General features: G+C 42.1%; 1 protein-coding gene across 3 annotated transcripts in view; it reads left to right on the forward strand.

Moving 5' to 3' along the window:
* Positions 1 to 623: 623 nt before the first annotated feature.
* LOC135556637 (tyrosine-protein phosphatase non-receptor type 5-like) overlaps positions 624 to 25681 on the forward strand; it is a 34858-nt gene continuing 9800 nt past the window's right edge. Inside the window, exons 1-6 of one of the 3 annotated variants that reach the window (XM_064989997.1) lie at positions 624 to 772; positions 15025 to 15128; positions 17289 to 17600; positions 18185 to 18307; positions 18610 to 18702; positions 19256 to 19509. In XM_064989997.1, the coding sequence (XP_064846069.1) occupies positions 17331 to 17600; positions 18185 to 18307; positions 18610 to 18702; positions 19256 to 19509 (740 nt within the window). In that variant the 5' untranslated portion in view covers positions 624 to 772; positions 15025 to 15128; positions 17289 to 17330. Of the gene's footprint in view, positions 773 to 1104; positions 1252 to 15024; positions 15129 to 17288; positions 17601 to 18184; positions 18308 to 18609; positions 18703 to 19255; positions 19510 to 25681 lie in introns of those variants that run through there. The other 2 variants (XM_064989996.1, XM_064989998.1) reach the window with 2 other exon arrangements.

Here is a 25681-nt window from a genome sequence, read left to right on the forward strand (position 1 = left end):
TAAAGCCTTTCTAATCCTGAGTGCTATGCATTTCGCTAGTATTTTTGCATCACTGAAGTGTAAGAGGCCTCCAGTTTTTGGATCTTAATATTTGACTGGATCTTTATATTTGCAATCTGGGTCTTGATTAAATAATATTTTTGTTTTGTTGTCTTAATAGTTTTTCACTGTCGTATGAACGTCTGTTTATATATACTGTATGGTGCATATATAAACATTTGTATTTTATTTTGCTACAGCAAATACATCCTGAAGATGCATGACAATATAACAATAAAGTAAATCAATCTTTTTCATTTTTTTTTGTTGGGTTGGGGGATTGATCAGGCGGGGCACCAGTTGCCCATCCCTGACATAAAGGGTAGCAATGGTTGATGATGTAGTAGAGGGTGACGAGAGGGAGGAAGAAAGATGATGAGCAATAGAGAGAGAGGGAAAAGAGAGAGAGAGAGAGAGAGAGAGAGAGAGAGGTGGGTGGCAATACCTAAAGCTTGGAAGGAGAAGAGGGGACAATAGGGGTGCTCACTGCTCAGTGATTTGTTATGATTCCTCCCTCCTCCCCCTCCCTACTCTCTCTCTCTCTCTCTCTCCATCCCTCTCCCTCATTCTAGCTCTGTTGCCAAGGCTACCGTACAGCCTCTTGCTGCATATACCTAGACGAGGCTGTCGCCTGTGGAGCTGTGGGATAACAGCGGTCTCTTCAGATTGCTGTGTGTCGAAGGGTTGATCTTAGAGGGTGGAAGAATAGTGCTGTGAAGAGAAGCATACCCAGGTAAGAAAGCTCTGCCAGACTAGACCATACGACTGGGAGTGCTGCCACTACTCAATATCTCTCTCTCTCTCTCTCTCTCTCTCTCTCTCTCTCTCTCTCTCTCTCTACACCTTTCGTCCTCTCTCTCTCTCTACACCTTTCGTCCTCTCTCTCTCGATCTCTCTCTACACCTTTCCTCTCTCTCTCTCTTGCTCTCTCTCTCTCTCCCTCTCTCTCTCTCGCTACACCTTTCCTCCCCTCTCTCTCTCTACAACTTTCGTCCTCTCTCTCTCGAGATCTGTCTCTACACCTTTCCTCTCTCTCTACACCTTTCCTCCCCCTCTCTCTCTCTCTCTCTCTCTCTCTCGCTCTCTCTCTCTCTCTCGCTACACATTTCCTCCCCCCTCTCTCACTCTACACCTTTCCTTCTCTCTGCACGACAACATGGAGTGAATATTAATGTTTACAGCTCTTTGCTGCTGCGCTGCTGATCCTAAAAAGTAGGGAGAGAGCCGTATTGTGTGTGTGTGTGTGTGTGTGTGTGTGTGTGTGTGTGTGTGTGTGTGTGTGTGTGTGTGTGTGTGTAGTGCATGTTTTGTTTGTTTATGTGTGTGTTTTCTCCCTCAATACTTAATGCTTTGCAGACTACTGTTATAAATATTGATACATATTTAATCTAATACTGTTATCATTGTGAAGTCTAGTGTGTTTGTCTCCGTAAGTATATTGTTTGTGTATGTGTGTACTGTTTATACGTGAAAAATGTGGGAGAGATGTACAAGAGAACGATGCAACAGCTCCCATCCCTGTGGGATTCTTTATGGATGCTCTCACACAGCTCTCTCTGTGCTGTTTGATCTCTCTGGCTCACCGTAGTGTTGTACGTGACATGAATGGTGTCTCAGTATGAATAATTACCATAGAAGATATATAATCTGTATCTACTTTGTCATGTTTTGATGTAATGTTGATTGACAACGCGAGAGACTGTTAATAAGGGTGCTTTCATTTCTGAGATGGTGAAGGATGTTTACTAACAAACCTTCCTTGGGGGAATTCATTTCATAGTTATTTATTGATGCATATTTTAATGTTGTTAAAAGGAATCCAGTGTGTGTGTGTGCGTGTGTGTGAGTGTGTGAGTGTCTGTGTGTGTCTGTGTGTGTGCTTGCGTGCGCTCGTGCATGTGCGTGCGTGTGTGTGAGTGAGTGATCGATCTAAGCTGCTGAGGAAGGCAGGTCTCTGTCTCTCATGTGACCATGGCTCCTGTTACCGTGCCATCATCACTTTCAGTAAGAGCTTCTTCCTCCTGCCTGCCGCGTGTATTATAACAACACCTCTCAATACCTTCCTACCTCTAACCTCCTCACCCATTAATACAACACCTCTCAATACCTTCCTACCTCTAACAACCTCACCCATTAATACAACACCTCTCAATACCTTCCTACCTCTAACAACCTCACCCATTAATACAACTCCTCTCAATACCTTCCTACCTCTAACAATCTCACCCATTAATACAACTCCTCTCAATACCTTCCTACCTCTAACAACCTCACCCATTAATACAACACCTCTCAATACCTTCCTACCTCTAACAACCTCACCCATTAATACAACACCTCTCAATACCTTCCTACCTCTAACAACCTCACCCATTAATACAACTCCTCTCAATACCTTCCTACCTCTAACAACCTCACCCATTAATACAACTCCTCTCAATACCTTCCTACCTCTAACAACCTCACCCATTAATACAGCACCTCTCAATACCTTCCTACCTCTAACAACCTCACCCATTAATACAACACCTCTCAATACCTTCCTACCTCTAACAACCTCACCCATTAATACAACTCCTCTCAATACCTTCCTACCTCTAACAACCTCACCCATTAATACAACTCCTCTCAATACCTTCCTACCTCTAACAACCTCACCCATTAATACAACACCTCTCAATACCTTCCTACCTCTAACAACATCAACCATTAATACAACACCTCTCAATACCTTCCTACCTCTAACCTCCTCACCCATTAATACAACACCTCTCAATACCTTCCTACCTCTAACAACCTCACCCATTAATACAACACCTCTCAATACCTTCCTACCTCTAACAACCTCACCCATTAATACAACTCCTCTCAAAACCTTCCTACCTCTAACAACCTCACCCATTAATACAACTCCTCTCAATACCTTCCTACCTCTAACAACCTCACCCATTAATACAACTCCTCTCAATACCTTCCTACCTCAAACAACCTCACCCATTAATACAACACCTCTCAATACCTTCCTACCTCTAACAACCTCACCCATTAATACAACACCTCTCAATACCTTCCTACCTCTAACCTCCTCACCCATTAATACAACACCTCTCAATACCTTCCTACCTCTAACAACCTCACCCATTAATACAACACCTCTCAATACCTTCCTAACTCTAACAACCTCACCCATTAATACAACACCTCTCAATACCTTCCTACCTCTAACAACCTCACCCATTAATACAACTCCTCTCAATACCTTCCTACCTCTAACAACCTCACCCATTAATACAACACCTCTCAATACCTTCCTACCTCTAACAACCTCACCCATTAATACAACACCTCTCAATACCTTCCTACCTCTAACAACCTCACCCATTAATACAACTCCTCTCAATACCTTCCTACCTCTAACAACCTCACCCATTAATACAACTCCTCTCAATACCTTCCTACCTCTAACAACCTCACCCATTAATACAACACCTCTCAATACCTTCCTACCTCTGACAACATCAACCATTAATACAACACCTCTCAATACCTTCCTACCTCTAACCTCCTCACCCATTAATACAACACCTCTCAATACCTTCCTACCTCTAACAACCTCACCCATTAATACAACACCTCTCAATACCTTCCTAACTCTAACAACCTCACCCATTAATACAACACCTCTCAATACCTTCCTAACTCTAACAACCTCACCCAATGAATACAACTCCTCTCAAAACCTTCCTACCTCTAACAACCTCACCCATTAATACAACACCTCTCAAAATCTTCCTACCTCTAACAACCTCACCCATTAATTAATACAACACCTCTCAATGCCTTCCCACCTCTAACCTCCTCACCCATTAATTCAACACCTCTCAATACCTTCGACCTCTAACCTCCTCACCCATTAATACAACACCTCTCAAAACCTTCCTACCTCTAACCTCCTCAACCATTAATACAACACCTCTCAATACCTTCCTACCTCTAACCTCCTCACCCATTAATTCAACACCTCTCAATACCTTCCGACCTCTAACCTCCTCACCCATTAATACAACACCTCTCAAAACCTTCCTACCTCTAACCTCCTCAACCATTAATACAACACCTCTCAATACCTTCCCACCTCTAACCTCCTCACCCATTAATTCAACACCTCTCAATACCTTCCGACCTCTAACCTCCTCACCCATTAATACAACACCTCTCAAAACCTTCCTACCTCTAACCTCCTCACCCATTAATACAACACCTCTCAATACCTTCCTACCTCTAACAACCTCACTCATTAATACAACACCTCTCAATACCTTCCTAACTCTAACAACCTCACCCATTAATACAACACCTCTCAATACCTTCCTAACTCTAACAACCTCACCCAATGAATACAACTCCTCTCAAAACCTTCCTACCTCTAACAACCTCACCCATTAATACAACACCTCTCAAAATCTTCCTACCTCTAACAACCTCACCCATTAATTAATACAACACCTCTCAATGCCTTCCCACCTCTAACCTCCTCACCCATTAATTCAACACCTCTCAATACCTTCGACCTCTAACCTCCTCACCCATTAATACAACACCTCTCAAAACCTTCCTACCTCTAACCTCCTCAACCATTAATACAACACCTCTCAATACCTTCCTACCTCTAACCTCCTCACCCATTAATTCAACACCTCTCAATACCTTCCGACCTCTAACCTCCTCACCCATTAATACAACACCTCTCAAAACCTTCCTACCTCTAACAACCTCACCCATTAATATAACACCTCTCAATACCTTCCTACCTGATACTCCTCACCCATTTCATACTCCTCACCCATTAATACAACACCTCTCAATACCTTCCTACCTCTAACCTCCTCACCCATTAATACAACACCTCTCAATACCTTCCTACCTCTAACAACCTCACCCATTAATACAACACCTCTCAATACCTTGCTACCTCTAACCTCCTCACCCATTAATACAACACCTCTCAATACCTTCCTACCTCTAACAACCTCACCCATTAATACAACACCTCTCAATACCTTCCTACCTCTAACAACCTCACCCATTAATACAACACCTCTCAATACCTTCCTACCTCTAACCTCCTCACCCATTAATACAACACCTCTCAATACCTTCCTACCTCTAACAACCTCACCCATTAATACGACACCTCTCAATACCTTCCTACCTCTAACAACCTCACCCATTAATACAAGACCTCTCAATACCTTCCTACCTCTAACCTCCTCACCCATTAATACAACACTTCTCAATACCTTCCTACCTCTAACAACCTCACCCATTAATACGACACCTCTCAATACCTTCCTACCTCTAACAACCTCACCCATTAATACAACACCTCTCAATACCTTCCTACCTCTAACAACCTCACCCATTAATACAACACCTCTCAATACCTTCCTACCTCTAACAACCTCACCCATTAATACAACTCCTCTCAATACCTTCCTAGCTCTAACAACCTCACCCATTAATACAACTCCTCTCAATACCTTCCTACCTCTAACAACCTCACCCATTAATACAACACCTCTCAATACCTTCCTACCTCTAACAACCTCACCCATTAATACAACACCTCTCAATACCTTCCTACCTCTAACCTCCTCACCCATTAATACAACACCTCTCAATACCTTCCTACCTCTAACAACCTCACCCATTAATACAACACCTCTCAATACCTACCTAACTCTAACAACCTCACCCATTAATACAACACCTCTCAATACCTTCCTACCTCTAACAACCTCACCCATTAATACAACTCCTCTCAATACCTTCCTACCTCTAACAACCTCACCCATTAATACAACACCTCTCAATACCTTCCTACCTCTAACAACCTCACCCATTAATACAACACCTCTCAATACCTTCCTACCTCTAACAACCTCACCCATTAATACAACTCCTCTCAATACCTTCCTACCTCTAACAACCTCACCCATTAATACAACTCCTCTCAATACCTTCCTACCTCTAACAACCTCACCCATTAATACAACACCTCTCAATACCTTCCTACCTCTGACAACATCAACCATTAATACAACACCTCTCAATACCTTCCTACCTCTAACCTCCTCACCCATTAATACAACACCTCTCAATACCTTCCTACCTCTAACAACCTCACCCATTAATACAACACCTCTCAATACCTTCCTAACTCTAACAACCTCACCCATTAATACAACACCTCTCAATACCTTCCTAACTCTAACAACCTCACCCAATGAATACAACTCCTCTCAAAACCTTCCTACCTCTAACAACCTCACCCATTAATACAACACCTCTCAAAATCTTCCTACCTCTAACAACCTCACCCATTAATTAATACAACACCTCTCAATGCCTTCCCACCTCTAACCTCCTCACCCATTAATTCAACACCTCTCAATACCTTCGACCTCTAACCTCCTCACCCATTAATACAACACCTCTCAAAACCTTCCTACCTCTAACCTCCTCAACCATTAATACAACACCTCTCAATACCTTCCTACCTCTAACCTCCTCACCCATTAATTCAACACCTCTCAATACCTTCCGACCTCTAACCTCCTCACCCATTAATACAACACCTCTCAAAACCTTCCTACCTCTAACCTCCTCAACCATTAATACAACACCTCTCAATACCTTCCCACCTCTAACCTCCTCACCCATTAATTCAACACCTCTCAATACCTTCCGACCTCTAACCTCCTCACCCATTAATACAACACCTCTCAAAACCTTCCTACCTCTAACCTCCTCACCCATTAATACAACACCTCTCAATACCTTCCTACCTCTAACAACCTCACCCATTAATACAACACCTCTCAATACCTTCCTAACTCTAACAACCTCACCCATTAATACAACACCTCTCAATACCTTCCTAACTCTAACAACCTCACCCAATGAATACAACTCCTCTCAAAACCTTCCTACCTCTAACAACCTCACCCATTAATACAACACCTCTCAAAATCTTCCTACCTCTAACAACCTCACCCATTAATTAATACAACACCTCTCAATGCCTTCCCACCTCTAACCTCCTCACCCATTAATTCAACACCTCTCAATACCTTCGACCTCTAACCTCCTCACCCATTAATACAACACCTCTCAAAACCTTCCTACCTCTAACCTCCTCAACCATTAATACAACACCTCTCAATACCTTCCTACCTCTAACCTCCTCACCCATTAATTCAACACCTCTCAATACCTTCCGACCTCTAACCTCCTCACCCATTAATACAACACCTCTCAAAACCTTCCTACTACCTCTAACAACCTCACCCATTAATATAACACCTCTCAATACCTTCCTACCTGATACTCCTCACCCATTTCATACTCCTCACCCATTAATACAACACCTCTCAATACCTTCCTACCTCTAACCTCCTCACCCATTAATACAACACCTCTCAATACCTTCCTACCTCTAACAACCTCACCCATTAATACAACACCTCTCAATACCTTGCTACCTCTAACCTCCTCACCCATTAATACAACACCTCTCAATACCTTCCTACCTCTAACAACCTCACCCATTAATACAACACCTCTCAATACCTTCCTACCTCTAACAACCTCACCCATTAATACAACACCTCTCAATACCTTCCTACCTCTAACCTCCTCACCCATTAATACAACACCTCTCAATACCTTCCTACCTCTAACAACCTCACCCATTAATACGACACCTCTCAATACCTTCCTACCTCTAACAACCTCACCCATTAATACAAGACCTCTCAATACCTTCCTACCTCTAACCTCCTCACCCATTAATACAACACTTCTCAATACCTTCCTACCTCTAACAACCTCACCCATTAATACGACACCTCTCAATACCTTCCTACCTCTAACAACCTCACCCATTAATACAACACCTCTCAATACCTTCCTACCTCTAACAACCTCACCCATTAATACAACACCTCTCAATACCTTCCTACCTCTAACAACCTCACCCATTAATACAACACCTCTCAAAACCTTCCTACCTCATACTCCTCAACCATTAATACAACACCTCTCAAAACCTTCCTACCTCTAACTCCTCAACCATTAATACAACACCTCTCAATACCTTCCTACCTCTAAACAACCTCACCCATTAATACAACACCTCTCAAAACCTTCCTACCTCTAACTCCTCAACCATTAATACAACACCTCTCAATACCTTCCTACCTCTAACTCCTCAACCATTAATACAACACCTCTCAATACCTTCCTACCTCATACTCCTCAACCATTAATACAACACCTCTCAATACCTTCCTATCTCTAACATCCTCACCCATTAATACAACACCTCTCAATACCTTCCTACCTCTAACAACCTCACCCATTAATACAACACCTCTCAAAACCTTCCTACCTCTACCTCTAACATCCTCACTACTGTCTCATCTGGAAGAAAACAACACCTTAATCATAGACATACTGCATCACTGTATTGTGTAATAGGCAGTTCCCTTCTTTTCTTTTCTTTTCTATTTTTTTTTGTTCCTCTCAAATGTAGTTTTCTTCCCTTGCATGCCATCTGCTGCTTTCACTAGTTCAGATGTTGGCACTTCCGCCCCCAGAAGTAAATTGAGTTAACTAGCTAGTGCAAACAAGATTTGATGATTATCCTTCTCCTAAACTCAATTGTACCTTTAATTCTTACCTTTCATGCCATAGTCCCTTTTGGAAATAACAGGTGCAAACCTTTCCCACGTATGATAGACTCATCTGGCTCCTGGATGGCTCCTAGTTGGCTCCTGGATGGCCCCTGGATGTCTCCTGGATGGCTCCTGGATGGCCCCTGGATGCCTCCTGGATGGCTCCTGGATGCCTCCTGGATGGCCCCTGGATGGCTCCTGGATGGCCCCTGGATGGCTCCTGGATGCCTCCTGGATGGCCCCTGGATGGCTCCTGGGTGGCTCCTGTATGGCTCCTGATGGCCCCTGGATGCCTCCTGGATGGCCCATGGTCCTGTATTCACAAAGCGTTTCATGCCTGAGTCAGATTAGGTACAACAGGAGCCATACTGTGCTGGTGTGGATATTTATTTTCACATCTTTCCAGCAGGTTCCAGCAACTGTGGTTGATGCGTAACCAGGCCATCATGGTACAGCTAGGCTCGGCTCAGTTTGGCCCTGTAGTGAATCAGATTAGGGATGCTGATCCAGGATCAGGTCCCCCCTCTCCATATAATATTATTAATTATGATCTAACAGGCTAAACTGATCCTAGCAAACACTGAGATGCTTTGTGAATATAGGCCCTGGTCTTCTCTTCTGGGACAGGGACTGTGTGATGTCTTATACGGTGCCATGTCTTTTGTCTATTATGTGAGTGACTCAGAGGGAGCTGGCTTTGATATCTGCCTCTTTTGTCTATTATGTGAGTGACTCAGAGGGAGCTGGCTTTGATATCTGCCTCTTTTGTCTATTATGTGAGTGACTCAGAGGGAGCTGGCTTTGATATCTGCCTCTTTTGTCTATTATGTGAGTGACTCAGAGGGAGCTGGCTTTGATATCTGCCTCTTTTGTCTATTATGTGAGTGACTCAGAGGGAGCTGGCTTTGATATCTGCCTCTTTTGTCTATTATGTGATGGACTCAGAGAGAGCTGGCTTTGATATCTGCCTCTTTTGTCTATTATGTGAGTGACTCAGAGGGAGCTGGCTTTGATATCTGCCTCTTTTGTCTATTATGTTAGTGACTCAGAGGGAGCTGGCTTTGATATCTGCCTCTTTTGTCTATTATGTGATGGACTCAGAGGGAGCTGGCTTTGATATCTGCCTCTTTTGTCTATTATGTTAGTGACTCAGAGGGAGCTGGCTTTGATATCTGCCTCTTTTGTCTATTATGTGATTGACTCAGAGGGGGCTGGCTTTGATATCTGCCTCTTTTGTCTATTATGTGAGTGACTCAGAGGGAGCTGGCTTTGATATCTGCCTCTTTTGTCTATTATGTGATGGACTCAGAGAGAGCTGGCTTTGATATCTGCCTCTTTTGTCTATTATGTGAGTGACTCAGAGGGGGCTGGCTTTGATATCTGCCTCTTTAGTCTATTATGTGAGTGACTCAGAGGGAGCTGGCTTTGATATCTGCCTCTTTTGTCTATTATGTGAGTGACTCAGAGGGAGCTGGCTTTGATATCTGCCTCTTTTGTCACATAATCAGACTTTATTAGGTGTTTTTTATTAGGTGACAAACAAAAAACAAGAACCCAATAACAGCACCCAATATAAAATATTATTTTTATCAACATAAAAACACATTATTCATGAACAATCTTTGCGGAGGTCATTTTGAAACCATCTGAATTGTGGTCATACAAAGCGTAGCCGTGATGGCTATAGTGTTCCACTGGGCTGGGCTCCCACTCACACTAATTATCCCCACTAGAAATGGCTTGTTTGTTTCAGTGTGTTCTGGCTCAGAATGCATTAACACTATGGGTGATTAACTGTTTATCGATCCATTAACCTGGTATATTGTAAAACACGGCCTGCTGTCCTCTGTTATTGTTGGTCTATTTTCTAAAAACATCTTATGATCAAGCTGGCCATTGCCACTCACATTAAAAATGTTTAAAATATGACTGGAACAGTTTTCCTCCAAAAGATTAGTTTTATTTGGAATAAATTGTAATAAATGCTCGGTCTTAAAATAGGCATAGTTAAAATAGCTAAAGACAAGGATAAACGTGAATAGGTAGTATAACATTTGCAAACACTGATAGACATGTGGCTCTCCCACACCTTTATCCACCACATAATCAGCAAGCCAAAGTGGTAGGAGGGCTGTCAATTAAAACCAATAATAACAAATGCCTGTCCAAAAACATATGAAACACAAAATACAAAGTTAAATAGACTGTTCGGATTGAAACGGTAGGAAAGATATCAACTACGGCTTGAATATGAAAAATGAAATATTTGGTACCTGGTATACTACAGAATATCAACAAACATTCACAAATATATTTAAATATAGGGACATGTCTTTGTGTTTGAGAGGTAATGCTCTCATCCGTATAGATCTCATTCCAGAATCTAGATTTTTTTAAATAAAAAAATAACATTAAAAAAGCCACCTGGATACTCCTTGGCTGAGGTACCTACTGCGTACTAAAACCAAAGAAGTCCCACTATCGGCATGAATCAAAACAACACAACATAGCCCTGTAGAGTAGACAGCCTCTTGTACTCTTACTGGGGTGTAGACTTCTGATGTTAGCCTGTAACAAGTCACATTTTTGAAAACATTTTTGAAAACATCAACCATTAGGACACCAGGCTGTACTGAGACTCTTGTGCTTAGTGCTGTATATGTTCTGATAAACACAATGGATGTACTGCAGCCTAGACCTCAGAGGAGTGACAGAGAGTGTGCTGCCTACAGGACCTACAGAGGAGGCCTGCACGAATACATTGCCATTACATATACAATATGTACATATAGAGTGTGAACATATAGAATGTGTACATATAGAATGTCAACATATAGAATGTGAGCATATAGAATGTGTACATATAGCATGTGAACATATAGGATGTGTAAATATTGAATGCGTACATATAGAATGTGTACATATAGAGTGTGAACATATAGATTGTGTACATATAGGATGTGAACATATAGAATGTGTACATATAGAGTGTGAACATATAGAATGTGTACATATAGAGTGTGAACATATAGAATGTGTACATATAGAGTGTGAACATATAGAATGTGTACATATAGAGTGTGAACATATAGAATGTGAACATATAGAATGTGAACATATGGAATGTGAACATATGGAATGTGAATGTGTAGGTATTGAATATGTACATACGGAATGTATACATATAGATTGTGAACATATAGAGTGTGAACATATAGAGTGTGAACATATAGAGTGTGAACATATAGAATGTGAACATATGGAATGTGAACATATGGAATGTGAATGCGTAGGTATTGAATATGTACATACGGAATGTATACATATAGATTGTGAACATATAGAATGTGTACATATAGAGTGTGAACATATAGACTGTGTACATATAGGGTGTGAACATATAGAATGTGTACATATAGAGTGTGAACATATAGAATGTGTACATATATAGTGTGAAAATATAGAATGTGTACATATAGGGTGTGAACATATAGAGTGTGTACATATAGGGTGTGAACATATAGAGTGTGTACATATAGAGTGTGAACATATAGAATGTGAACATATAGAATGTGAACATATGGAATGTGTAGGTATTGAATATGTACATACGGAATGTATACATATAGATTGTGAACATATAGAATGTGTACATATAAAATGTGTAGATATAGAATGCATAGATATGTGACAATAATGTGACAGTACATAATGTGTAGATATAGAATGTGTGCATAAATAATGTGAACATATAGAATGTGTAGATACGATATGTGTACATTTAGAATGTGAACATATAGAATGTGAGGGTATAGAATGTGTAGATATAGAATGTGTACATATAGAGTGTGTAGATATAGAATGTGTACATATATAATGTGTTGATATAGAATGTGTGCATATAGAATGTGAACATATAGAGTGTGTAGATATAGAATGTGTAGATATAGAATGTGAACATATAGAATGTGAGGGTATATAATGTGTAGAAATAGAATGTGCACATATAGAGTGTGTAGATATAGAATGTGTACATATAGAATGTGTACATATAGAATGTGAACATATAAAGTGTGTAGATATAGAATGTATAGATACAGAATGTGTACATATAGAATGTGTAGATATAGAATGTGTGCATATAGAATGTGAACATATAGAATGTGTAGTTATAGAATGTGAACATATAGGATGTATACATATAGAATGTGCAGATATAGAATGTGTGCATATAGAATGTGTACATACTTCATAGAATGTATACATATCATTGTCTCAGCGGTATACTGTACACCTCGCTCTGATACGTGTGTGTGCGTTTGTTTGTGCGTGATATGCTCATCGTTACCATGGTAACTGAAATGCAAGCTTTACAGCGTCAGTGCTTTAAGCAACCTTCACACAAAATTGTGCTGCTCGCCTCCTATTTATCCTTTCATCCATAAATCCATCAATCCATCAATCCATCCACTCATCTGTCCATCCACTCAGCCATACATACAATGAGATGAAGGACCTCAGTGAACTTAAACCATCGCTTTTGATACAAAACACTCTCAATGCTGCAGCCTGTTTGAGGAGAGTGTGTGTGTGTTGCCATGGCTACCAGCCAGCCTGACTGGCGTCATCACTTCAAACCCACCTTTGCAGCGAGCGGAGAGAGAAAAATACTCAAAGCAGCACCCCTCTGTTCAACATCCGCTCACTCGCACACACACACACACACACACACACACACACACACACACACACACACACACACACACACACACACACACACACACACACTGTGTGGTCTCATATTCTGCTGAGGTCACCCATTCCAGTAAAGAAGGAGAGGAAATAAAGAGAGGGAAAAAGAAAGAGGAGGAGAGAGAAAGATGATGAGAGAGAAAGAGGAGGAGAGCGAAAGAGGAGGAGAGAGAAAGACATGGGAGAGAAAGAGGAGGAGAGAGAAAGATGAGGAGAGAGAAAGAGTAGGAGAGAGAAAGACATGGGAGAGAAAGAGGAGGAGAGAGAAAGAGGAGGAGAGAGAAAGAGGAGGAGAGAGAAAGAGGAGGAGAGAGAAAGACATGGGAGAGAAAGAGGAGGAGAGAGAAAGAGGAGAGAGAAAGACATGAGAGAGAAAGAGGAGGAGAGAGAAAGACATGGGAGAGAAAGATGAGAGAGAGAGAAAGACATGGGAGAGAAAGAGGAGGAGAGAGAAAGAGGAGGAGAGAGAAAGAGTAGGAGAGAGAAAGACATGGGAGAGAAAGAGGAGGAGAGAGAAAGAGGAGGAGAGAGAAAGACATGGGAGAGAAAGAGGAGGAGAGAGAAAGAGGAGGAGAGAGAAAGAGGAGGAGAGAGAAAGACATGGGAGAGAAAGAGGAGGAGAGAGAAAGAGGAGGAGAGAGAAAGACATGAGAGAGAAAGAGGAGGAGAGAGAAAGAGGAGGAGAGAGAAAGACATGGGAGAGAAAGAGGAGGAGAGAGAAAGAGGAGAGAGAAAGACATGAGAGAGAAAGAGGAGGAGAGAGAAAGACATGGGAGAGAAAGATGAGAGAGAGAGAAAGACATGGGAGAGAAAGAGGAGAGAGAGAGAAAGAGGAGGAGAGAGAAAGAGGAGAGAGAAAGAGGGGGAGAGAGCGAGGTGGGAGAGAAAGAGGGGGAGGGGGAGAAGGAAGGGGGAGAGAGCGGGGGGAGAACGAGGGAGGGAGAGAGACAGACAGAGGCAAAGATACAGTGTGATAGAGATGGAAAGAGAGACAGCGAAACTGATGCTTGTGTAGCCGGCAGATTGGACTGGGTCGGTCTGACTGTTTGACTGGGTCGGTCTGACTGTTTGACTGTGCCTGATGTCATTTAAATGTTTTTTGTCTGATTGACTGATTGAATGACTGACTGACTGGGTCTGTGTCTGGTTGGTGTGGATTTCCAAAGAGAGAGAAATAAAGAGAGAGAGGGAGAGAGAGAGAGAGAGGATGGGGGGGTAGGTTAGCTGAGAGGGAGAATGATTGATAGTTTTCTTGTTTACCTTCCAACTCCATCCTCCTCTCATCACATCCCAGTTGGGGACTGGTGAGAATACTCTGGTATATCACTGGACTACACTGGATTACTAATCTCTTCAGAAGGACCACATTAGTTCACTGCTTGGGATTTATTTGAATTGTTATTGGATTGGATTCCTTCACAGCTTATCTGAGTTTAATAACTAATTTTCTTCAGGACTGATTTTATAATTCTGTTATTCTTCTTCTCTTTTCCAGGACTGATTCTATCACACAACATGGCCGACAACTGGTGGTTGCCACGGGATATAGGATTTGACCTGATCATGTGATCTGACTTCATTCCAGTAGACCTTTCATAGGTAAGTCACCTGACCTTCTCAGACTTCCTCATTGGCTAGCTGAGCAGTGTGATTATTCAATTAAACAGCTGAAAGCAAAGATTCCACTAATTACCACAGCCACAAAGACAGACTTGTCAATTATCTTTAAAATGTAAGAAAATGGCAGGGTAGCCTAGTGGTTAGAGAGTTGGACTAGTAACCAGAAGGTTGCAAGTTCAAACCCCAGAGCTGACAAGGTACAAATCTGTCGTTCTACCCCTGAACAGGCAGTTAACCCACTGTTCCTAGGCTGTCATTGAAAATAAGAATGTGCTTATTTTGATGTTAGGTATGTGGTTAGGGTTAAGGTTCTATTTATAATCTGATTTTAAGAAGATAAATTGTAGAAATAGGTGGTGCTTATACCTTTGTGGCTGTGGTAACTAGTGACGACCGAAAAGTCAAGCATGTCCAGCTGTAAAGAGAATGTATTATTATTCTTTTTAATTTTTTGTATTATTTCACCTTTATTTAAGATAAAGATATAGCAAAGCAGTGCGACACAAACATCAACACAGAGTTAAACATGGCATAAACAAACACAGTCTGTAACACCATAGACAAAATCTATATACAGTGTGAATGAGGTAAGATTAGGGAGGTAAGACAATATATAGGCCGTAGTGGCGAAGTAATTACAATTTAGTAATTAACACTGGAGTGATAGACGTGCAGAAGATGAATGTGCAAGTAGAGATACTGGGGTGCAAAGGAGCAACAACAACAAAAAATTACAATATATTATAGTAACAGAATGGGTGAATTAGTGTCTACAAGCATCAGAAGTGATATAGGATAGAACTGCAAGTCAACCTGGATTGTGACATTAACAAGCCTGGTTAACTGTAATGTAGTAGTTGCCTGTACATTTTGTGAGAAAATGTTAGATTCGATGAGGAATCTTGTTTTGAATACGAGAACAGGCTCTGCCACACTCTGAGAGAGTTATATGTAATGTGTAATTCTATTGTACCATAGACCTCCAGTTAGAGGACTGTGCAGGGCTCAGACTGGCATGGTTATGGTGTCTGACAGACACACACACACAGACACAGACACACACACACAGACACAGACACACACACACAGACACAGACACACACACACAGACACAGACACACAGACACACACAGACACACACACACAGACACAGACACGCACACACACACACACACACAGACACAGACACACTCACACGCACACAGACACAGACACACTACACACACACACACACACACACACACACACACACACACACACACACACACACACACAGACAAACGCGTCAGCAATCAGGCAAATGGAAGCAGCACCCTTACTGATGTGTCAGGAGTGGGACAGAACAGGACTCTGAGTAATGTGTGTGCGTGTTGTCACGCACACAAAATCACACATACAGACACACACGCACACAAACAGACACATACACACAGACACTAACACACACAGAGACACACACAGAGACACACACACACACACACACACACAAAGACACACACACACACACACACACACACACACACACACACACACACACACACACACACACACACACACACACACACACACACACACACACACACACACACACACACAGACAGACAAAGACACACACACACACACACACACACACAGACAAACGCGTCAGCAATCAAGCAAATGGAAGCTGCACCCTTACTAATGTGTCAGGAGTGGGACAGAAGAGGACTCTGAATAATGTGCGTGTTTTCAGTGGATGATTATACCAGGGACGGATGAGAAACACTATGTTGCCATGGAGACAGTCGGAGCTGTAAACACACCCCCTAACTCATCCCTCCCTTGACACACATCACGCACACACACAAACACACACACACACACCCCACACACACACACACGCACGCACGCACGCACGCACGCACACACACACACACACACACACACACACACACACACACACACACACACACACACACACACACACACACACACACACACACACACAATATAGACAATGAGAGCCACTCCAAGCAGTGCAACTACTCACCTGAATAGGCCAGCAGGATAGACACAACACACACACCACACTATTGAGCTGCAACAGGCTCAATGTCTGTTTGGAGGTTTGGCTGAGCGTGCTCATTTGCATTTGTGCAGATCATGGCACCCATCATATGACTGTATTGCCTCAGGGGGATCATGAACAGACGTCTGAGCAGCTCGACCCGTTCCCAGACGGAGGACTCCATCTTCCTAAAGCCAGATGAAGACCCCATGTGGCTGGACGACCTCCCAACGACAGACAACAACTTCTCTCAACCAGGGGATGCCCCCCCAAGCCCTGATGCAAACCCAGGACCGGGGAACAGCCCCCCAAAGGACCCAGAGAAACTGTGGAGGGACACGTTTTACATAGTTATCATGGGGATGCACTGGTGTGCCGTGCTCTGCACCATTTCCCAAATCACGGTGGGTCAGCACGAAGGCCAAGGATGTTGTAGAAACTAAGAGTTTTCATGAATGCAAGTAGATGTGACCACAGGTGGAAAAGAACTAGCTGTGAAACTAACTGTTCTTGTCAGATACAAAAAAAACAAAAAGTCTTCATTGCCTATATTTACTGGTTTTATCTGCATTTATTTCAACTGAAGCTTTCCTTCTGATAGAAAATGTCCTGGCTTTTTTGGAAACTGAATGAAGAAGAAAATATTTTGTCCTTTTTGTAGGATACTGTCCGTTTTATGATTTATTCATGCTGGAAAAAGGGACAGGTGGGAAATTACCACAAAATGACTCCTCCTTTTCTATCCCCTTCTCCTCTCCTCTTCTCCTCTCCTCCTCTCCTCCTCTTCTCCTCTTCTCTCCTCCTCTCCTCTCCTCTCCTCTTCTCTTCTCTTCTCTTCTCTTCTCCTCTCCTCTCCTCTCCTTCCTCACCTCTCCTCTTCTCTTCTCTTCTCTTCTCTTCTCTCCTCTCCTCTTCTCCTCCCCTCCTCTCCTCTCCTCTCCTCTTCTCTTCTCTTCTCCCCCCCCCTCCTCTCATTCTCTCCTCCCAGGGTTATTGGGTCTTCTTTATGGTGGATGGTAATGAGTTGTTCCCAGCCTTCTACAAAGCCTTGCAGCTCTTAGACTTCTACCTGGGCGTCCTTCTATCATTCAACCCTGTGTTTGGAGTGGACGTGAGTACCTGAACATGCCGGTACACTGAAATTGTAACACAACACAGGACTTTAAGGTGGTGGCAGAGAAAAGTTTGATAAAGACTCAAGCTGTACTTTACATTGCTGCGATTTATTGTGACCTCAGTTGCTTGGCGTATTGCTCTGTGATGTTTGTCTGGCTTGTGACACGCTGCTTATTGTGTTGATGTCATTTTCGTCTGGCTAATGACATGTGCCCGCTTGTCTGATACTGATGTGTTGATACTGCTGTGTTCCACTTTCTCTCTCTCTGTGTGTGTGTGTGTGTGTGTGTTGAACAGTCTGTGTGCGTGTTGGTGGAGATGGAGAAGACCAAGAACTACTGGCTCCTCCACGCCACCGAAGGCATCGGCATGGCTGTCATTATCTTCATGGTAGGCATCTCTCACACCCTGATGAACGCTGCACGGCTCTCACATGATCTGACCTCCCAATGAGAAGAATTTGACAAATTCTTTCCAAAATCTTTTTAACCTAACAGATGTCTTGAAACCACAAATACGTATTTCCAACGGCTTTACAAGTGTTATAATATCCACATGGCAGATGTAAATACTGTATGGCTAGCATCAAGAAAGAAAACAATTACACACAATCTAGATGGGAAGACTCAGTCTCAGTAATACGATGTCAGAAGACAGGGGATCTCTTGTATCTCTCAGTCCTGGCATGTGGGTGTGGGACAGAGAGGAGGCAGGTGCTGCAGGTGGTTCTGCCTTTCACTTATCCTCCACAGGCAGGTAATCCATCTCGGGAACGGGGACTTGTAGAGAATTATTTCAAAGTCCAGGCACTGTTGCTCTCTTCTCTCTTCAAATGTTTGCAGTACATTTTCAACATATTTTGCACATAAGACGAGGTCTCCTGTGACCTCGAGACGGCTCTTACCATTTCCATGAAATGTGCATTTTGATATTGTGTCTCCAGATCTACCGCATTGTGTGTAAGTTGGGGTACGGTGAAGCGTGGTGGCCCACGACGGTGGTGACTAACCACGGGGACAGACGTCAGTCAGTGAGTCGCCAGCCTTCCTTCACCCTGTCAGAGTGGACAGATGCCCAGGAGGACCTGATGGACCTAGAAGCTGAACCCCAGACACCTGTCTTTGACCTGGGTCTGGACACCAAGACGGAGGGGGACATCACCACCCTCTCTGTTACACCTGTGGGCCTGCAAGAGAGGTCAGTGGGAGGATGGATGTGGAGAGGTGGTCTCTGGGGGGGGGGTATGTGTGTGTGTGCACAATTGCAATACATTTTTCTTGTACACTGTAAACCCTAATGTGCTGTCATGACTCATAACTTTTGAGGAAACCTCTTGCACTTCATATATCTGAGTACGACCTGTACGCTCTCGTTGGCTGGCTCTCGCTTCATACTCGTCGCCAAACCCACTGGCTCCATGTCATCTACAAGACCCTGCTAGGTAAAGTCCCCTTTATCTCAGCTCGCTGGTCACCATAGCATCACCCACCTGTAGCACGCACTCCAGCAGGTATATCTCTCTGGTCACCCCCAAAACCAATTCTTTCTTTGGCCGCCTCTCCTTCCAGTTCTTTGCTGCCAATGACTGGAATGAACTACAAAAATCTCTGAAACTGGAAACACTTATTTCCCTCACTAGCTTTAAGCACCAGCTGTCAGAGCAGCTCACAGATTACTGCACCTGTACATAGCCCACCTATAATTTAGCCCAAACAACTACCTCTTTCCCTACTGTATTTATTTTATTTATTTTGCTCCTTTGCACCCCATATTTAGGTAGCCATATTCCTTGGGTATTTTGTGGGTTATTGTCTGTGTAGTTGCCTGTGTCAGCACTCGGTTTATATTGCGTCACATTTGGTTTGTTTATTGTTTCTTCTTTTACTAAAGAGTATGTATTGGTATCACACTGCGCTTTGGTCTCCTCCTTACGATGAACGTGACATGGCTAGTCCTCTTCTGTCTGTGCCGGGTTGAGATTATAACAGTACATGGCCAAGATGTTCAAACGTTCATAGATGACCAGTAGGGTCAAATAATAATAATAATCAAAGTGGTTGTAGAGGGTGCAACAGGTCAGCACCTCAGGAGTAAATGTCAGTTGGCTTTTCATAGCTGAGCATTCATAGTTAGAGACAGCAGGTGCGGTAGAGAGAGAGTCGAAAACAGCAGGTCCGGGACCAGGTAGCACGTCCGGTGAATAGGTCAGGCTTCCATAGCCGCAGGCAGAACAGTTGAAACTGGAGCAGCAGCACAACCAAGTGGACTGGGGACAGCGAGGAGTCATCAGGCCCGGTAGTCCTGAGGCATGGTCCCAGGACTCAGGTTCTCCTGGAGGGGAGGGAGAGGTAGAGAGAGAGAATTAGACTTAAATTCACACAGGACACCGGATAAGACAGGAGAAATACTCCAGATATAACAGACTGACCCTAGCCCCCCAACACAAACTATTGCAGCATAAATACTGGAAGCTGAGACAGGAGGGTTCGGGAGACACAGTGGTCCCGTCCAACGATACCCCCGGACGGGGCAAACCAAGCAGGATATAACCCCACCCACTTTGCCAAAGCACAGCCCCCACACTACTAGTGGGATATCTTCAACCACCAACTTACTGTACTACCCTGAGACAAGGCTGAGAAAAGCCCATGAAGATCTCCCCCACTGCATGAACTCGAGGGGAGCGCCAAACCCAGAACACTCTTTTGTTGTTGATTTTCCGGAACAGCAAGAAATGCAAACATGTAGTGTTTAAAAAGGCTTCTAAAGTTTAAAATTCCACTTTAAAATGTCAGACTTGATTTTCCCTGAAGAAAAATGTATCAACCCCTACAAAAAATGTCCATTAATTATAATCCACATAATAATTCACATTTCCTGTTGTTGCAGGATTATTTTTATGCTGTAGCAAACTCAAATAAAGATCCTACATCTGTTGAGTTACCATCAATGACTGTATTTGTTATTTCTCTTTCATACTAAGATGTTTTCCCCAAACTTTTCTATACTGCCAACTTTTTTCCACCTTTTCTTTATATCTCAAAAATATTGCTGGTTATCAAAGCCAAAACGTGTTTTTCTGCCTAATGACCTAGTAATAATTTCCGTAAAGTTCTGCCTACGGTTTAGTATGAAACGTGGCCGTAATGCTGAGGCGGCATTGACACACCATATATATGGCTCTGTCTTAAACTGTTGATGGTTGCTACACACTGTTAGAAAAAAGGGTTCCAAAAGGGTTATGTGTGGAGGGATAGGGTTCTACCAAGAACTGATATGATCAGAATAACCATTTTGGAAGACAAGAATTCCTTGTAAGATAAAGGTTTCTACCAAGATCCTTTCACATTCTAATAACGTTTTTTGGAAGAAAGTGTTTTTTGATGGTTCTTTGGTAGGCAAGAAGTGTCCTTTGGAAGGCAAGAAGTGTTCTTTGGTAGGCAAGAAGTGTTCTTTGGTAGGCAAGAAGTGTTCTTTGGTAGGCAAGAAGTGTTCTTTGGAAGGCAAGAAGTGTTCTTTGGTAGGCAAGAAGTGTTCTTTGGTAGGCAAGAAGTGTTCTTTGGTAGGCAAGAAGTGTTCTTTGGAAGGCAAGAAGTGTTCTTTGGAAGGCAAGAAGTGTTCTTTGGAAGGCAAGAAGTGTTCTTTGGAAGGCAAGAAGTGTTCTTTGGAAGGCAAGAAATGTTCTTTGGTAGGCAAGAAGTGTTCTTTGGAAGGCAAGAAGTGTTCTTTGGAAGGCAATAAGTGTTCTTTGGAAGGCAAGAAGTGTTCTTTGGAAGGCAAGAAGTGTTCTTTGGAAGGCAAGAAGTGTTCTTTGGTAGGCAAGAAGTGTTCTTTGGTAGGCAAGAAGTGTTTTTTGGTAGTCAAGAAGTGTTCTTTGGTAGGCAAGAATGGTTCTATATAGAACCATATATAATATTTTCCAGCATGATCTATTGCAGGGAGATTTTCAAAATGGTTTATTTTACTGTAGAATGTGTGTTTTTGCATGTACATTGATTGGTTGATTAATTTTATGCTAAACAACATAGTTTCAGAACCTGATACTGAGATGGTTTTTCCAGTTTAGATTTTTTACCTTTATTTAATTAGGCAAGTCAGTTAAGAATAAATACTTATTTCCAATGACAGCCTACCCTGGACAACTGTGCACCACCCTATGGAACTCCCAATCACAGCCAGAGGTGACACAGCCTGGGTTCCAACCAGGGACTATGCTGACGCCTCTTGCACTGAGATGCAGCGCCTTAGACCACAGTGCCTCTGGGGTAGACTCAGTATTCAATCTTCCCTAACTTGGCAGTCATTCTGAATGCAGGTTGCGGGTGATTAACTTCTTGACGCGACCCATCCCTGTCACAGGATAATTTTCGTCAGCAACCGCTGAATAGCATAGCGCAACAGTCAAATAATATTACTAAAAAATATTCATGTTTTGCAATATTGCTAAACACAGCTTAGCCTGTCGTCTCATATTTTGAAATTATGCTTTACAGCGAAAGCAATCCTTAGCCTAGCATAGCATTATGCACACTTAGCATCAGGAAGCTTGGTCACGAAAATCAGAAAAGCAATCAAATTAACCGTTTACCTTTGATGATCTTCGGATGTTTTCACTCACGAGATTCCCAGTTACACAACAAATGTTCCTTTTGTTCCATAAAGATCATTTTTATACCCAAAATACCTCTGTTTGTTTGTCGCGTTATGTTCAGAAATCCACAGGAAAGAGCGGTCACGACAACGCAGACGGAAATTCCAAATAGTCTTTATAAATGTCCACAGAAACATGTCAAATGTTTTTTATAATCATTCCTCAGGTAGTTTTTAAAATATATATTCGATAATATATCAACCGAGTGTGTAGGTTTTTCAATAACAACGGGAGGAACAATGGCGGTTTTACTCTGTAGCGCAAAAACTCACTTAAACTTTAGAGTGTTTTCTATCCTAATCTGTCAATTATATGCATATTCTAGCATCTGGTCCTGAGAAATACTTTGGGAACGTTATTTTCCAAACATAAAAATAGTGTACCCTAGCTTCAGGAGGTTAATTAACAATTCCACTTGTTGGATATCCTAACTGTGGCTAGATTGCAATCGGAATTAAATATCACTTTGCAAGCCAGCATAATGTGATTTGCAGGCTTGATGTGGCCTGTAAACCAGGAGATTCTGAACATCACTGAGTTAGTGTATAACTAGGCCCTCAAAGAAAGGCCTTATTATATACACTGAGTGTACAAAACATTAAGAAAACCTTCCTAATATTGGGTTGCCCCCCCCCTTTCGCCCTCAGAACAATCTACATATGTCGGGGCATGGACTCTACAAGGTGTTGAAAGTGTTCCACAGGAATACTGGCCCATGTTCACTCCAATGCTTCCCACAGTTGTGTCAAGTTGGCTGAATGTCCAATGGGTGGTGGACCATTCTTCATACACGGGAAACTGTTAAGCATGCAAAACCCTGCAGTGTTGCAGTTCTTGACACAAACCGGTTCGCCTGGCACCTACTACCATACCCCATTGAAAGGCACTTAAATATTGTCTTGCCCATTCACGCTCTGAATGGCACACATGCACAATCCATTTCTCAACTGTCTCAAGGCTTAAAAAGCATTATTTAACCTGACTACACAGTGGATTTAACAGGTGACATTAATAAGGGATCATAGCTTTCACCTGGATTCACCTGGTCAGTCTATGTCATGGAAATAATGTTTTGTATACTCAGTGTATGTAATGTATTGTAATAAATCATTTAATCTGAAAGGCTAATAAGGCTGATGTAACCATTCATAGAGGGTTCTAGGAATAACTTTTAGATGATAAAATGATTCCTGGTAGAACCCTTCATAGAGGGTTGTGTCTAGAACCATATACAGGGGGTTCTTTGAAGAACCCTACATAACCCTCTGCAAAGGGTTCTACCCAGCACGGAAAAGGATTCCCCTATGGGGACAAACAGAAGAACCCTGTATGGGTATGCATCTCTGTTGAAGGAATTTAATTCCTCTGTTTTAATTCCCAATTAAAATTGAACACTCTGTCAATTCATAAGAATTTGTAAGACCCTTATTTTATAGGAATGGACAGAGCCCTGGTCTTAAAATCAAGTAACAATGTTTCATGTAACTCATTCAGTCTATCTTCAAATTGTCATCCCAAAATATTTTATACACTGCCATACACTCAAACCACTGTGATAAACGTGCACTGTCCCTTTAAGATAAGACATTTACTTGTTCCCCGTGAAGAAAAACAGATAGTGTTTTTTAGAATATGTTAACTTGTTCGAATTCACTGGAGTTACCTAACCAAAAATCAATACTCGGGAAAACCATCACAACTTTTTACGATGAAACTATTCTTACCTATTTTATAGTCCAAAGCGTTGCACTATATAGCCCCATTGAGGGCCTAGCAATTCTGTTGCTGGGGTGGATACTTCTCTGACTAATTTGAGGAACGATGTTGTTCAACGTGAAACGACGATGCAAATCTGCTTGCCTCTGTAAAATATATATTCCCTATTTCAGATTGAGTTCAGCTTTAAATTCTAATCAACAAAGTAAAACCAACCAAACTTCTCAACTTTCTATACCCTAACATTTAAACGTACCATGTTCTGTGCTAAATTTATCGTATGTCAGTCGATTCATAAAGAGCTATAACATCCGGATAGCACGAAATTGTATCGTATCTCTCCGTTATTCCCTACATTTAACTTTAGGTGACTTTCTCTTCTATGATACATTTATTTAAATACGACTCCCATCTCAATACATTATTCCACCAGATCATTTTGGGCAAAATAGCGTATTACATCGAAATTGTCTCGCCATTATTTTTAATGACTTCTTTTTTCAATTCTATCTAAAACACATTTTAACGTTTCAGTTCATATTTTATACAAACACTGGCGACCGTATTTTTAAGGCAAAACATGCAAGTAGGTGAATTACAATCTAAAATCAATTTTAGTCTATCCGTTTCAAAGCTGAAAACGTACCTTGGTGTCCCGCTATTAAAATGATTGTGTTTCCCCGCCAATAATTCTATTATTATAATTGTCTGTAGTCGCAAAACTTTGACACCGAGAATTCCCAGAAAATCGTCCTAATTTAAAACCCTTCCTGACTATATTAGTAATATCAGCTTCCATTCAGGTTCTTTGTCTGAGTCAGATTTTGGACGCCTCCCTTCCATTCTCTTCGTTCTCCTATAAACGGTAATCTCCCGCTAGTTTCCCACACTTACTTGGAATAATTTCTAAACATCCTTACTGTTACTTAGCTATGGTATTTAATCACTTATCTATGCCTTTCTATATTTAATTTTAAATTCTATGTGCGTGTCTTTCTACGA

This window comes from Oncorhynchus masou, chromosome 15 (genome assembly GCF_036934945.1).
Source record: "Oncorhynchus masou masou isolate Uvic2021 chromosome 15, UVic_Omas_1.1, whole genome shotgun sequence".
Lineage (NCBI taxonomy): Eukaryota > Metazoa > Chordata > Actinopteri > Salmoniformes > Salmonidae > Oncorhynchus > Oncorhynchus masou.